The sequence below is a fragment of the Crocuta crocuta genome, unplaced genomic scaffold (genome assembly GCF_008692635.1).
Source record: "Crocuta crocuta isolate KB4526 unplaced genomic scaffold, BGI_CrCroc_1.0 scaffold16, whole genome shotgun sequence".
In the NCBI taxonomy this organism is placed as follows: domain Eukaryota; kingdom Metazoa; phylum Chordata; class Mammalia; order Carnivora; family Hyaenidae; genus Crocuta; species Crocuta crocuta.
This window is the reverse complement of record NW_027531893.1, coordinates 1067472-1084278: the sequence shown is the minus strand read 5'-3', so window position 1 is coordinate 1084278 and position 16807 is coordinate 1067472. Positions and strand designations below refer to the sequence as shown.

The 16807-nt window shown below is 37.5% G+C and overlaps 2 protein-coding genes across 4 annotated transcripts in view; one reads left to right on the top strand and one right to left on the bottom strand.

The window, feature by feature from the left end:
* Window positions 1–566: 566 nt before the first annotated feature.
* NDUFA5 (NADH:ubiquinone oxidoreductase subunit A5) lies at window positions 567–12073 on the bottom strand. The gene is made up of 5 exons (XM_077773266.1): window positions 11975–12073; window positions 11605–11649; window positions 7450–7566; window positions 4462–4527; window positions 567–1735 (listed from the first exon to the last, which is right to left on the bottom strand). Exons 1-5 carry the CDS (start codon window positions 11993–11995, stop codon window positions 1634–1636), a joined length of 351 nt encoding a protein of 116 aa, XP_077629392.1. The 5' UTR covers window positions 11996–12073; the 3' UTR covers window positions 567–1633.
* A 152-nt stretch (window positions 12074–12225) lies between these two features.
* ASB15 (ankyrin repeat and SOCS box containing 15) overlaps window positions 12226–16807 on the top strand; it is a 55291-nt gene continuing 50709 nt past the window's right edge. For all 3 annotated transcript variants that reach the window (XM_077773272.1, XM_077773271.1, XM_077773270.1), the window contains exon 1: window positions 12226–12548. The gene's annotated coding sequence lies outside the window, so the exon portion shown is untranslated. The remainder of the gene's footprint in view (window positions 12549–16807) is intronic.

Below are 16807 nucleotides of genomic sequence, written 5' to 3'. Positions count from 1 at the left end.
AGTCAAGTACTTAAACAGTGCCTGAAAAACATTAATATTAGCTACTATTACTATATTACTATACAACTACTACTCTACCACTAGCATTTCTAATGCAAACATCAATACGGTCCCCTTTAATTAACAGCGACAGAAGCTCTGTCGGTGAAATATATGACACCCAAGAATCGTGGAAAAGTGGGGCTAAAAAGTCAGAAAAGGCACATCAAACCATCTTTCTGTTCGTATGTGCTCAAAGGACCTAAAAAAATGGTTGGTAAGGAGATTTGCCTGAAAAGCATCTTATACAAATATGCTTTAGGATCATATAGTTTTTACATCTATAATATAAAGCAAATATTTAGACCTGAAAAGGAAGTTATAAATCGTAAATTCTTCTTTTACAAAGGAGGCAATAGGTAAGTCTGAGAGGTTGACAACCTGTCTCCACTTGGTCACTGAGTTCACAATTGCACCAGGACTGTGGGAATAAGAACCTGGGCCTCTGACTCCCTCTAAAGCTTCTCCCACTTCCCCCAGAGAAGCTTTCTCTTGCATTCTGACTGCTAAAAAGTAACTCAATCCACTTCATTTAATATTTATTTATCATTCAATTTACAGCGCTGTTAAGGGGAGAAATATATTGGAAAAAATACAATTTTCTCATTCTGAAAATTCTGAATTGATTCCGCTTTGCCAAATGGATAGTTAAACACACACATATGCGACAAACACATAAGAGTACTGTCTTTGAAGTTAAAAAATGTCAAACTTAAGTATTTGGAAATAAATGATAGGGTCTAGGAAGAAAGGGTGAAGACACATTAAAAGTGATTTATGCCAACTGTTTCTTTCCTTCAACAGCATTTATCTTCGGTTTGATACCCAACTGCACTCATAATGGAAACTTAGTGAAAACCACCTAGTGATTCTACTTTGAAGTCACAACTCATGTGTGACTAAGATGTTCTGAAATGTAAGCCTATTCATAAATCAGATAAACTTTAGGAACTCTTTATGTCTCTTCTTTTACATAAATTCTATCTCTACCTTGATGTACTTTGGTTGATCAAGAAAACAAAAGGCTAAGGAATAGAAAGCTAACTTCTTTGATTGAGACGAAAGGAAACGTTTTTACAATTACCACTCTAAATAAAAAGTCTTTCAAATATCAAATCAATTTCCTCAACTGTACAACTATAATTTTGATGGTTTTTGCTTTTACTACTTCAATGATTTATAAATTTGTCTAAACAATAAATAATGAAGTACCTTTCCTATTTTTTTCAGGATAAAAACCATTAAATGATGTGTTGAAGACACTACTAAAAATACTTCACATTTCAATTATAGCCTCTGCATTGAAAATCTATAGGAATTTTCCCAATTAATTTTCAAATCTTTCCACAACCGCTCTGTTAAAAAACAAAAACAAAAACAATCATCTTTGAAATAATTTAAATGAATGCTTTACATATCAAATATGGATTCACAAATCCCTATTACCACAGTTATCAATTTTAACAAGTCTCCTAAATATGTTCTGTATTAGTTTTCTTGATTATACGATATCAATAATAAGGAATCATTTTTAATATTACAGAACATTTAATTACATCAGTTTCCCACCCATAAGCTAGTCATTTAATGATGATTATATCGGCCATTTCCATTGGTTGGCAGGAGGCTCTTCCACTAAAGGCTCCCATGGTTTCCACTGAATCATTTTTCTTGCCAAACTTAGTTCATTTTCAGCCTGTTAATAAAAATTTTTTAAAGGATCATTTGATTATATTGTTTAATAGATATTTATCATAGCTAATGACTGAAGTATAATTATTAGAACTATTTTCATATTAATACCTAATAAGCTGTTCCGCCATCAAATGTTGAACGTTATTAATTAAATTACCTTACCTTTCATAGCTACACAATCATGAGTAAGAAAGGATGGCTTCTGAATTTTTCTATTTGATTAAAATTTGCTATTAAAGGTTTCAGAAGTTTACATGGTGAGTTTTCAAACTTAATTGTTTCACTATTAGACAACAAATTCTTTGAGGATCAGAAGTATGTCTCTTTACCAATGTCAATGGCTTTCAAATTTATTTTAGCATGGCTCATAGTAAAACACAAGAAAATAATTCTACTAAGGGAACCACAACACGCACACAGAACTAAAACAAAGCTAAAAATATGATTACCTTTACTAGCTCTGACACATTATTTTATATTATACTTTTTAAATGCTAGTCACAACCCACCTAACTGATTTTCTTGACTCATAATCACTTGAGACCCACAGTTTGTAAAACAGTGATCTGTGGAGTATAGAAAATCATACATGTACAAAAAATATTTATTGACTGAATTAATTTCCTTACCAAAAGATGTTGTATTTACTTTTTCCCTTCAAACAAACTGATACCATATTTAACAAATATATTTCAGGTATCTTTTTATTTCACATTTTTATACAACAAAAGACCTATGACAATCCTGGCTCAACCTAGAAGAAGAACACTGTTAAACAGTTGTCAGGATACCAGAGAAGGAATTCAAATACAGAATAAGTGCCAGATTCTATCACAGGCTGTAATTCCATAGTTTAAAGCAATGCCTCATTTACGCCACTGGTACAAAACAATCTATGTGTAGCACCAACAGTCTAAAATATGTACAACGAGTTGTTGAAGAGTAGATTAAATGAAATCTGGGGCTAGAAGGATTTACTAATGCTGCAATGAGAAGATAGTATAAACACTAATTAAAAATATCCGTAAAGGTGGCTGTTTCTCGGACTGCCCTTTGGCCCAGGCCTCTTGAATATTTTTTAAGCTCCCAAGACATTGTGTAGCATGAGGAGGCTGCCAAACGCTGAAGGTCAACCCCATTTCAGGTAGCTGGACGCAGCGGCATGTGGACCGTTGCCCACTCCTTCCCTCTTCTTTAGCTTCTAACACACTATCTTTTCCTTATTCCTGTCATACTACCTGCTACCTACATGTGACTACTGAGTGAGCACTTGAAATGCAGCTAGTTCAAATTCATATGTGCTGCTAGTATAAAATACACACTAGATTTTAAAGACTTAGTATAAAAAAGAATCCAAAATATATCAATATTTTTATATTGATTATATGTTTAATAATATTTTAAATACATTAGGTTAAATAAAACATCATTAAACTTTAACCTTACTATTGCCCATGAAAACATGGAGAACTGCACAGCTGACTTAAAAATACTTATTGAATCCTAAGACTACAACTGCATGAAAAATTAATCTATCAGTTAAATAAAGTCATGATCAAAGTGAAGTCTGACAGAAAAGAAAGAGGAACAGATAAGGAAAATAAGTTAGCAGCAAATTCCCATATGGTACAACAGCTGGCAAATGAATAGAAAGGCCAGGAAAATAGGACTCTGAATGACTGAAAATGGTCTACACTCATAAAAAGCCATCTGAATGCCCGATTCCTCTTGTAACAGAGGCAGCTAGCAAATCTTTTGAATTTGCATATCATGTCTGTTGGTGATCTACCTTCCCTAATCACCAATACTACCCAGTATTTCCTTTTCTTTGTCCTTTAATAAAACACAAGAATAGTTGCATTTTTTTATATACCAAAAAATGCACAAATTAAATGAAACAGAAGTGAGTATCAGACATATTTAAGGGGAGACGTCTAAACCTATAACTTGGGGGGGGGAGTCCTGAAGTGATGGGGCAAAGGGGGCAGGGTGATTTAATCATGAAAAATTATGAGAAAAGATACTAAGTTGGAGTCAAAAGGCAAAGAACAGGCTAAACAAATGTGCAAATAACATAGCCAAAGTTAACAGTTAATCAAAGAAATAAAGAAGAAAAACACTAAAAACAAATGATAGAGTAAAAATATTAATGACATGATCTATATAAAACATAAAATACAATCACATATTTTAAGTTTAACCTTACTAGTAATTGAGGGCAAAATGCACAACTTAAAAAAAAAAGGCATAATTTCCCCTGATTTAATTAAAAATTGTAGCATTCTTGCCGACATACATGTGTTAATCCAACAGTAAAAAATAAAAATATATTTTAATTTTATGATTCACAAGACCTGTATCTCTCCGTATTAAAAATATACTAAGCCTTTAAAACATAAAAATATTTGTATCTAAAAAGATAAAAGTATCCAAGTAACAGTAATACAGTGTTAGTAGTTTGAACTAAAGTAAGGCTAACAAGAACATGCTGATTAAATTCAAGGTGCATCAAACTCCAAATTCCCAACAGGAGCCTCATAAATTCAAGAATAATTAATGATAAATATTTGACATATACATGATAGAAGTATTTCCTATATGTGATTATTGTTATTTGAGAGTTGATCTAAATAAAGAAATTCAGTTTTCCTTTTTCTCTGGAATTTTACTTTTGTGTCTTTAAATATTGTACCTCTGAACATTTAAAGCCAAACATCTATTCTTTACCTGCAGAATCACCTCTTCTAGTTGGCCGCACTGAAGTCGGTCTTCTAATTTCTTAACATCTGGTTCCTATAAGGAAAAAAAAGAAAAAAAGATTTAAACAAAGGAGCACAATATCTGAATACCTCAATATCCTAATTAAAAAGACCCAAATATTAAAAAGACCCAAATATAAAAGCACTTAATTTGGCGAACAATTAATTTTTCTTTCACTGTACCCTTACTAATGTTTGCCAAATATGTGGTGGAAACCCATTTCAAATCTCTACTATTTTATTGCTTTCCTGTCTTAATACTAACTTGCTAATCAACAGTAAGAAATACGACGTCCAATTCGGTCTTTCTATAGTACAGATTTTAAAATGCCACTTTATTTTCGTAGTATTTCCTGTATTTCCTCTGAGAGCATCAGTATTGAAAATAAATGCTACCCTATGACCCAGAATTCCATTCCTATGTATATACCAAACAGAAAGCATTATACAGTAATCAAATGACATGTTCAAGAATGTTAGCACAAGAACAGTAGCACAAATTATAAACCCAAAGTGGAAAGAATTCAAATGATCATATATAATAGAATTAAAAAATGCATTATAGTATTTGGATATAACAGAATACTACAGAGCAGTGAGAATGTACAAACTACAACTATATGCAATAACATAGTTATTCTCTTAAACATAATATTAAGTGAATGAAACCACACACAAAATAGCACAGAATGGTGATTCCATTTATAAAAAGTTGAAAACCAGGCAAAATGAATATGTCATGTTAGAGGTCAGAAGAGTAGTTATCTTTAGGAGGGTAGTAACTTGAAGAGGAACAAGAGAGGGTTCGGGCATTCTGGAAATGTCCTCTTTTTGATCTGGTGTTAACATGGGTATGATTACTTTGTGAAAAGTCATCAAGCTCTATACTTAGGATGGCTGCACGTTTCTTTATGTACATTATTCTTCAATACAAGGTTTTTACAAAGAAATGCCTAGAAAATTCAATGACATATATTTATTTATTTCTAGTCAACTGAGCTGTGGGAGAGCCAGAAACCATGACACACCTACACCTATGGAAGTAAGGTGTAAGTGGGATGGGGTTTTGGCCCACAAATGGAAGGAAAAGAGGGGGAAAATAAACAAAGAAACCTCCGACAGAAATTGGCATGTTTCTGCCTCAGGCCACCTGCCGGCTGACCAGGGATATCTGCAAGGCTTGTTCTTTCGCTTCCATCGCTCATATATCACCTTAGTGATGATTCGTACTGTGGTGGGCTAAATAATGCCCCACAAAATTACATGACCTAATCTCTGAAACCTACTGAATGTTTGGCAAATACTCTGTAGACCTAATTAATAATCCCCAGACAGGGAGATTGCCCTAAAAAATATCTAAGTGGGCCCAAATACAAGTGTCCTTATAAGGACAGAGGCAGAGGGAAATTATGCATAGAAGGGAAAGTAATGTGACCACAGAGGCAGAGATTAGAGTGATGTGGCCATAAGCCACGAAATGCTGAAAGCCACCAAAGCTGGAAGAGTCAAGGAACAGATTCTACACTAGAACCTCTAAAGCAAATGTTGTCCTGTTGACACCTCGATTTGGGCCCTTGATACTAACTTTAGAATTCTGGCTTCCAGAAATGTAAAAGAATAAATTTCTACTGTTTTAAGCCACTAAGTTTATTGGAACAGGCATAGGAAAAAAATATATATTGTAACATCCCTGACCCTGAAACACATCATCCCCCTTTTCCATTTTCCTTCACTACAAAGAAATAGAGAAAAAAAATGATTAAAGGGGGGAAAAAAGCAGGGGTGCCTGGGTGGCTCAGTCAGTTATATGGCAATAGTACAATATAGTTTGCTATAAAAGAACTAGCAGCAGTCTACCGTGTGGCTAGAGCCTTTGATTTTGAGGCTATAAAATGCTTGTATTAGTCTGTTAGGGCTGCCATTATAAAAACCATAGATTGTGTGGCTTCAACTACAGAAATTTATTTTCTCACTGTTAGTCCAAGATCAAGGTCCGACAGGGTCAGTTTCTGAGGACAGCTCTCTTTCTGGCTTGCAGAAAATCACTTTCTCAATTTGTCCTCACATGGCAGAGAGAGTGCAAGCTTGTTGCTGTCTCTCTCTCTTTTTTAAATTTTATTTTAATGTTTGTTTATTTTTCAGAGACAGACAGAACATAAGCAGGGGAGGGGCAGAGAGATGGGGAGACAGAATCCAAGCAGGCTCCAGGGTCTGAACTGTCAGCACAAAGCCGGACGCAGGGCTCGAACCCACAAACCATCATGACATGAGCCAAAGTCAGATGCTCAACTGACTGAGCCACCAAGGAGCCCCTCTGCTGTCTCTTCTCATAAGGACACTAGTCTTACTGGATCAAGGGGCCAATCTTATGACCTCATTAACCTTAATTACCTCTGTAGAGGTTCCAGCCACACTGAGGGGTTAGGGCTTCACCAGATGAATTTGGAGAAGGTGTGGGTACATATTCAGCCCATTCACAATGCTTGATATAATTTCTGGCAGTTAAGAGACTAATTTGGTCTCTTTGTAACAAAGCACTTTTTAAAATAGTTATTTCTGACAGTTTTATTTAAACAAAACACATCTTTTGTTTTGCTTTCATTTTCTTCTCTGAAACTAGACAAAAGAGATAGGATTGACATATCTATAAATAAATCAACAATCAGTGAAGGACTTGAGAGGGAAAAGAGGGAAAAGCAGCAGCTACGATGTTAACTTAGAGAAGGGACTTGACCTTATTCTTCCACTCCAGTACCAAATTGCATAAGGAAAGCACTTAGCAGACAGAGGAAGCCTGCTGAATGAAAGGGGAAAAGGATGGAAGGAAAGCACAGAAGAAATAATAGATATTGGAAGTATGCAGAATATGCAAAAAACAAACAAATGAATTTTTTTCTTGTTAATGTTGCATCCGAAACCATAAACCCAAGAAAGCAAAATCAAGTCAGCTACTTACCGCTTTAACCATACTCAACTTCTCACTTGTAATCTGTTCTGTGTACTTTCTATACGCTGCATTTTTAGGAATTTGCTCAAGAACATCAAGAATCTTTGTGTACAATATTCTTAGCCTCTGAAAAGACAAATCACATACATTTCCAGTTTAAAATATCACCAGATTTAATGGAACACTTTAAAGTTGTTTTTTAAAAAGCATTTAACTCTTCTTTGCTGCAATTTCTTCATGTCTATCCCTTATCCATCCCCTTTATAACTAAGGAAAAACAGGAATATAGTGAACCCTTAAACAAAGCTGGGGTTAGGAGGCCGATCCCTGGCATGGCTGAAGATCCACATATAACTTTTGACTCCCCAGAAACTTGACTAATAGCCTACTATTAACCAGAAGCTTTACCAATAACACAGTCAGTTAACACATATTCTGTATGTAGTATGCATCATATATTGTATTCTTACAATAGAGTAAGCTAAGGAAAAGAAAATGTTGTTAGGAAAATACATTGACAGTACTGTATTGTATTTACTGAGAAACCTCTGCATAGAAGTAGACCCATGCAGTTCAAACCTGTGTTGTTCAAGCATCAACTGTACAAATATGGATAGTTTCCATGCTGCATGAGCAACAAACGCTGTATAGAAACTAGAGGTATGATACCAAGTAAAATTAAACTGCATCCTAATTTTCCTAATTTATTGCTAATGATCTATTTGAAAATCAACTCATTTACTAAATCATTATTTCTCAAGTTGAGATCCTAAGCACCAAAATTCAGATTTTTTCCCCCAATTTTTATTTGAATTTCTGTAGGAATAAAAAATACAGGGGCGTGTGGGTTGCTCAGTCAGTAAAGCCCTTGATTTCAGTTCAGGTGATGATCTCATCATCATGAAATCAAGACCCCCATCAGGCTCTGTGCTGGATGTGGAACCTGCTTGAGAGTCTTTCTCTTGCTCTCTCTCTCCCCCTCACCCTCCACTTCCATTATTTTAAATAACTGCATATTTGCATAAAATATGCAATGCTTATCAGGATGATCAAATTTAACTAAATGTAGTCATAATGTTTCAGCTTATCATGCCTGAGTTGGTACCACGTGAATGAAGGTTTCACCACAGCCTTAACAGAGAAAAGGAGCAAGAGAGCCGAGTCACTGTACAGCACGTACAGAAGCACAATGAACTTAAAGTTCACATACAGTGGTTAGTGGTAAAGTCACATGGTTAGAAGTTGTTATAGCAGATCCTAATTCATGACAGCTCATAAACAGTAAGTATAATCATAAATATACATACGTAATGAAGAATTTATTATTTCTTTGTATTTAATTTGAAATTTTAGTTTAACTGTATAAAATCCTACAGGAACGGTAGGACTTGGCTGGACACTTAAAGATATAGAAAAAGGCAATCTTACACATAGAATATGTACAAAGGATCGAATGACAGAAATAAAAGGAACATAATCAGTATACAGTTCTATTTCTCTTGCACTACGCAGTCCAGCAAGGTAGTTACTGGTCAAATATGGCTACTGACCACTTGAAATGGGCTAGTCTAAACTAAGAGGTGCTGTAAATGTAAATATACAGTGGATTTTGAAAATCTAGTACGGAAAAGAATATAAAATATTAATTTTTATACTGAATATATACCGAAATATTTTGGCTATGCTAAATTATTAGTATTTACATTTTTCTGTATTAAAAAAAAAAGTGACTCCCAGAAAATTGAAATTACAAACACAGCTTACATTTATTTATTTATTTTTAAATGTTTTATTTTTTTTCTTTTTTAAATTTCTGAGAGAGAAAGAGAGACAGTATGAGCAGGGGAGGGTCAGAGAGAGAGAGACAGACACAGAATCCAAAGCAGGCTCCAGGCTCTGAGCTGCCAGCACAGACCCTGACTAGAGGGTCAAACCCACTGAACCGTGAAATCATGACCTGAGCCAAAGTTGGATGCTTAACCGACTGAGCCACCCAGGCGCCCCAAACACAACTTACATTTATAATTGACATTATATTTTTATTGGACAGCCTGTGGCTAGAATATAGAACACAGAGGAAATGTGTAGGAGATAAGATTAGAGAAAAAGTGAGTCAGAGTGTAAGTGGTTTTGTGTGCCACATTAAAGCTTTTGGTATTATTCTGTGGGCAATTAAAATGATTTAGGAAGATCGTATGATTATATTTGTGGTTCAGGAAAATTAACCTGGTAGTAGTGACTTAAAGGACTGGATGAAGAAAAAGGCAGAAAGGCCAGCAGCACAGTTGCTGTAATTCTCTACACATAAGGGAATCAAGAGGTCACAATGGAAAGCTGTTACAGAAAAGGATCAACAGAGCTTGTCGCTGGAATAAACAGGAAGGAAGTTCCAGGGAAAAGAGAAGTATCCACTGCGATGTCCAGCTCCCAGCCTGGGGAGTAGAAAGACTCTGCTAGCACCAGGAAAAATGGAGTCTACAGTAAAACAAATAGATTTAGAAAGCGAATGCCATGAGTTCATTTTTAGACAATAATGAGTCATTATGAACTCATAATAAGACATTCATTCAACAAACCTTACACTTTCTGAGCACGTATCATGTGCTAGTCATAGTTTTAGCGGTGAACTAATGGGGGGAAAAAACCCTACCTTCACAAAAATCTACCTTCTAAAAGAGAGTCAATGAACGGGATAAATTAATAGAATACAGTATGTTGAATCGTGACCTGGAGGGCCTTTGTTAGGACTCCTTTGTTTAGAGTGAAATTGAAAGCCACTGGAGGGTTCTGAGAGTGACATGACCTGACACAATCAGGCTGACTCTAGCTTGGATGAGAAAACCAAACTGAAACATGGCAAGGAGGGAGAGGCAGTTAGGAAGCAAATGCAAGTATCTGCAGTTTGATGATGGTAGCTGAGAATATGGCTGTGGCAGAGGAGATGGTGAGAGGCACTCAAAATCTGGATGTGCGTTAAAAGTAGAAGCCCAAAGGATTTAATGAAGTGCTAAATGTGGGGTGTGAACAAAAGAAAGGAACTAAACACGATTTCAAGGTTTTTGACCTGAGTGACTGCAAGGATGGAACTGTCATTCATGGAGGTGAGCAAGCCTGGGAGAAGAACAGGGTTGAAGGGAAGAACAAGAAGCCAGTTTTGGACATTACGTTTGGGTTGCATTTCTGACATCCAAGTGGAGATGTCCACTAAGCAATTAAACATGCAAGACTCTCATAAAGCGAGGGGAGTGCTCCACAGAGAAATCTAAGAGTTATCAGTGTATTGGTGGTATTTAAAACCACTAGGTTGGGTCCAGACAAGGAGACACACATAGAGAAAGTCCCAAGAAGTTCCAAGAACCAAGACTTAGCACTCCAAAATTTGTAAGTGGCATATGAGAAATGACCAGGAAAGGACAAGGCAAAAAGAGTAAGAAGAAAAAAATCAAACAAAAAAACCAGGATATTGAGGCGTCTCCAGGCACAAAGTGCTAGATGAAGACAGTGCCAAATGTGGCAAGTGCTGTTACTGGGTCAATTAAGATGAGAAACGTGAGCTGACCGTTGGAGTTAGCAGCACAGAAATAGTGACCTTGAAAAGAGCAGTCCTAGCCAAGTCTGAGCGGAGTGCCTTCACACGGGAATAAGAGAAACTGGAGACAGTTAAGTACAGACTAAGTCTTTCGAGTGATCTATAAAGGGAAGGAGAGAAATGGTGTGATTGTTGAAGGGAGGAAAAGGATCGAGGCCGGTTTTTTGGTTTTTTAGGAGGAAGCATTCTGAATACTGATGCGAAAGACCCACTAGAATGGAAAACTGATGACATAAGGGGTTAATCACTAGAGCGATATATTCAGTAAGTCAAACTGTACAGGGAGCTACGGCGCCCAGACAGAAAAGGTGAGGCGGGGGGAAAAGGTGGAAACTGGAGACAGGAAGGGGAGGGCACTCATAAAGGGGAAGCCACGAGAACGCCACGGAAAAAGTCCACAAGAAAAGTGGCTTAACAACAAGGCCATGCATCGGATCACCGACGTAGGTCGTCCTCAAGACAGCTCTCAGGCTGTCGTAATTCGGGGCTTGAAATAGCCGCATTCCGACAGCCTTTCGAACAAGGTCACAGAGTTGCAGTCTTCCCTGGGGACTCGGGAAGGAAACGGCACGTACCTCGTGTGGACTCTCGCACACAGCCAATCCCACAAGGCCGGTGGTCTGTTCAAAAACAAAACAAGGCGCACGCTGTTTACAATTCCGCACGTCCACCGCGCGGAGCAAGGGCAAAACCACCACAGCCCTGGCTAAAACTGGCCCCAAACCAGCTATCGGTCTCTCCCCGCCACTCGTTTGGAGCGTTTTTCTGCCTCTCCCAGAGGAGCTACTAAATCTGTCATCCCGGAAGGCAGAGCAGAACGACTACCCCTAAAAAGCACTGGCAAGCCCGCGCCAGTTCGGACCACCACCCGCAGGATCGGGGGCTATCGGGCCGACTCCACCCGCACGCTCTAAATTCCAACAATGACCTCCCCATTCACCTCACCTTCTTCAGCAAACCCGCCATGACCGCGCCGACGCGCCGGGGACGCGCGGCCCTCTGGGAATCTCGCCCAGACCCGCTCAATCCACCACCGAGGCCCCACTCTCCGTCACCTAGGAAACATCTTTGTCCCTCCCCCTCACCCACTCACGCTCTCCACAGAGGCGAAGGCTGTGCCCCGCCCACCCCAGATGGGAGAATTGACGCATGCGCAATGAGTACACAAGGGTCAAAAAGCAGGTGCTGGAGGGTCGTCATAGGAGTCAGGTCTCGATTCCAGTCTTTGCCGCCGCTGGCGAGCTTGCCCAAAGGCGAAGGGAAACACTCCAAATTTCCAAACAGTTCCGACAGAACCTGCACCCGGCGTAACTTTTGGCGAATTCCTCAACCTCCCTTCCAGTGTATTATGTAGTAAAATGACAGTGGTCGTCTGGAGGTATCATCTGAAGTGATTTCGTGCCAGCCAAGTTTCTCAGTCTAATGCTCCAAAGCAGTTTGCAGTGTGAGGCCATTTCCCATCTCGAGCCTTTTCTATTTCTTTTTTGGAAATACACCATCCATCTTCTCATTTCCCCAGGTGAGGCGATACCAGAGCATACCACTTCCCCCCGCTTTCCTCTACAAGCATTTATCAAGTACCTATTATGTGTTAGTTACTGAGACATAATTTGTAAGAAAGGATCTCACATCCTTGAATTTACTGAACATTGGTGAAGATATGCATTAATAATCTGGTAAGTGTTCTAAGAGTTTTGTGCCAAGTGCAAGCGGTAGCACGGAAGAGGAAATAACTAACCAAAGTTGTAAGAACTGGAGTTAAGGCATCTGCTAAAAAGCCAATGGGAGAAAAGCACAACAAATTGAGTAAACACGTGTACAAAAAATGTATGTATTATGAGTAGCAAAAAGTGCAGTAAATAGTAAAACAACCCACAGAATGGAAGAAGATATTTCCAACTACATAAAATCACCAAAGTATAAGTGGGACCTGGACTATAGAAAGAACTTCTATAAATTAGTAAGAAGATTATTGTTAACCTGGACAGGTCTCTCTGCTTCCTTCCATTCTCGCCTCGCACTCTGGAATATATTAAATGACTTTACATGTGTAAGGCGCCCGGCCCGTGTAACATAGCACCACACACGTGTAATTGTTATTGATTTGTTATTCCATGGTTATTATTCTCAATAGCTGCAGTAGCTACAATAGCTACAATAATCCTTTTCAATAATCCAGTAGCTACAATAATCCTTTTCGAACATACTGTGCTCTAAATTCTCCCATAGGTTTTCCCTCAAGATGTAAATGCCAATGTCCTCTCATCTGCCTATAAGGCCCTGCCCAAGATAGCCTCTCACTTCTCAGACCTAACCTCCTATTCCCCTTTCCCTGCTCAGGTAGCTGTTCTTCTAACCCTTTGCTTGGAAAACCCTTCCACCAGATGGGCACGTGGCTCCGTCTTTCACCTCTTTCAAGTCTTTTTTCAAATATTACCTTCGCAGTGTGGCCTGCCCTGGCCGTGAGATTTAAAATTGCAAATTACCATGAACTCTTTGTGTTCTTCCCTCTTTTGTTTTCTTTATAGTCTTTATCACCTTTTAATGTGCTATGGCATTATCTTACTTACGTTATTTCTAGGCATCACCTTTCTAGAATATAAACCATATGTGGAGGGAAAATGTTTCTTACCATATCTGAAATGCCTAAAATAGTACCCGGTACATAATAAGCAATATATTTTTAATGGATACAATAGAAAAATAGGCAAAGGAAATGAATAGGCAATTGACAAAATATGGAAACAGGAACAATCAATAAACATGAAAAGGACTCAGCCTCTCTAATAATCAAGAAAATTAAAATTAACTATAATTTGACTGCCATCTTATGGACAAAAATTAAAGACTGACAATACCAAGTGTTGTCAATGCCAAGTGGAGCAACAGAAATGCTCAGACACTGATGGTGGGAGTGAATTGGTATGAACACTTTGGAGAATAATTTCACAATAGTTCGTTGAAGAGATACAAAACCTATAGCTGAGCGTTATGGGTTGGACTATAACCCCCAAAATTCATATGTTGAAGTCATAATTGCCACTATATCAAAATGTGACCTTATATAAAAATAGGATCATTATAAATATAATTAGATAAGATAAGGTCATTAGACTGGGTCCTTGTCTAATACAACTGATGTCCTTATAAAAAGGAAACTTCAGACACCGAGAAATGTACACAGAGTACGTCATGCAGTGATGAGGGCAGAGATAGGGATGACACTGCTACAAGCCAAGGAACAACAGCGACTGATAGAAAAATCACTAGATGTTAGGGGAGAGGCATGGAACAGATTCCCTTAGCCCTTAGAAGAAACCAACTCTGCTGACATTTTGATCTCACACTGCTAGCCCCCAGACAGATGAGCAAATACTTTTAATGCTCTTTAAATCACTCAGTGTATGTTATTTTGTTACAGCAACCCTATAAACTAACACTGAGTCATAAATTGGTTTGATCATTTGCTCCTCTCTTCTATTAGGATAGCTGTTTCTACAAACGTAAGTCATGGGGTTATAATCTTCCTAGGTCAGATTGCCCAAGAATTAGGCTTTACCATAACTTCCATCATAATTTCTAATTTCTAGTATTTAAATCATTCACAATTTAAATTCAGGACATTGGAAATACATATTAACCCCTGTGCACATATTAAGGCACTGTAGAGATTCACACAGGCATGTGCGTGGATATACACACATATAAAAATATAAAGAAACTACTGAATTTGAACAAACCATCTGATGCATCAATTTACTCCTACAAAGATGACATACATATTTGGGCCCACTGTATTAGATTCAGGAAACCATATCAGAATTGGCAAGAAATTACCTTATTTTTCAAGCCAGATAATGCTGAAATAATCCCTGGAACCTAGATGAATGGACATTTATGAGGTCACAAACTTTGTTGCCCATCTCTCCAAAATTCTAAGAATTTTTGTCATTGTGGGTGTGTTCTAGAATGTAGAACTATGTGATTATAAAAGATGCATGTGTTTTCATTTGTTGTAGCTTTGGGAGTTCAGGCTTCTGCCGTAGCGCATTTGCCAAAGACACCACGGCTAGACAGCCCTGGCTGTTCCTGGCTGAGGTACTGCATAACTAACCATTTCTATGTGGTGGGAAAATGTGTAGGTTTTCTAAATCAGTCCCTTTGCAGAGGTGCAAGGCTATGTATGCAGGGGGCTTGGCAGTGATGTCCTATGGCTGGTGATAGCAGAATTAGCTACAAAGAGAAATCAGCCTTGGCATCTGTGATATCAGAAAGGGATTTGGGAATATCTTAATGTGAGTAGCAAGGACATCATATATAACTGGAATAGTTAGGACCTCCTACACTGCTTCTTAATGACAAAAGCTTTTCTGTGAAAGGCTAGATCTTATAAAAGTTAGGTAGTGAAAATGTTTCCTAGAATCTAGGGCTCTGGAGCTATGTTCCCCAGCCAATTACTTGAAGGGAACATGAAATCAAACAGCTGAAAAGGAAGAAAGCATCTCAATTTTCAAGACACAAGGGACTGATTCCTAATAATCTAAGGGGAATAAGTACTGCCTTGCCAATTTTACTCTTAGTTTTCATAATCTGGGAGCACGGGTGAAAATATTCTTTCAAGAGTATTCTTTCCTCTCCCAAACTTGGCAAGAATGAGAATTTTTTCCCCAAATTAGTTCTTAGAACAGATCAACATATTAAAATTCAAATAGTTTGGATATTACCCATCTCTTGTGCTTCCGTTCATATCAGGCATATTCAAAACAATTTGGATTTTTTCCAGTCTTTTCTATCTATGCTGTGGATATTTGTAAAAACTATATTGTTTTCTGTATGGTGGTTTTTAGAACCTCATTCTAAATCAAGCTATGACTTAGAAGCTGTTACCAAGTTTTATCTTAGGGACTATCAGCTTCCACGTATGAGTTACTTACTGTGTGAAAATGGGCATATCCAATACTGCCACCCAGATTTGGGATGTTTAACATCGAGGTTAAAAAACAGGTATCTGTTCTGAAAACTGAGACCTATGGAAGGACTGAATAATAAAGATTTTGAGCCACCTCATCCCTGCCAATAGGGAGCGTCTCTAACACCACTTCGTGTACTAAATGCAGCTGCTTTCCATTTAAAAGCAAGCAAGCAAGAGCTGCTGAAAGTCAGGAATTTTCTTAAGCAGATAGGAACTGTTTTATGAGATTAAAATAACAATTTATTAACATAAGTGATAATAATAATATATTAATAAGATGGTACTAAAACAATAATTATTTTTAAAATGAATACCTTAACAGAATTTAGAAATAAAATTAAGTATAATAAAAACACTGAAACTGGTGAAAAGATATCATAAATGTAGATACTGTATTTTTAATTAATCTCATTAATGTGAAATGACAAGTCAAGTGAAACAAACAAGATAAAAGAGGCCGAAAACAAAAGTTAAGGTAGAGATGGGGCTTTGGAAATGTGAGATAAAGAATACAATCATCTCTGAAAACCAGATAAACAACAGAACAGCTAAAATAATCATTCATTAAATAAATATATATTGATTGCTTACTTTATGTCATAAACTACAACTAGTTATTAAGGATCTGTCAGCGAATCAGGAAGACAGGTTTCAATCATTCTAGTGGCTGGACACACAGTAGACAAGTCAATAAATTAAACTACCAAATGTGAGATTTTCCAAAGGAAATGAGCGCTGTGCTATGAAGGATGGGGATCTAGTTAAGACTACAGGAAACCCTGTCTGTGATGGTGACCCTTACTCTG

Coding starts and splice junctions, on each gene's coding strand:
- NDUFA5 (XM_077773266.1), bottom strand. CDS start 11,995: ATGGCGGGTTTGCTGAAGAAG. Junction 11,650..11,974: donor TGGCGGGTTTGCTGAAGAAG/GTGAGGTGAATG, acceptor GTTTTTGAACAG/ACCACCGGCCTTGTGGGATT. Junction 7,567..11,604: donor TGTGCGAGAGTCCACACGAG/GTACGTGCCGTT, acceptor TTGTCTTTTCAG/AGGCTAAGAATATTGTACAC.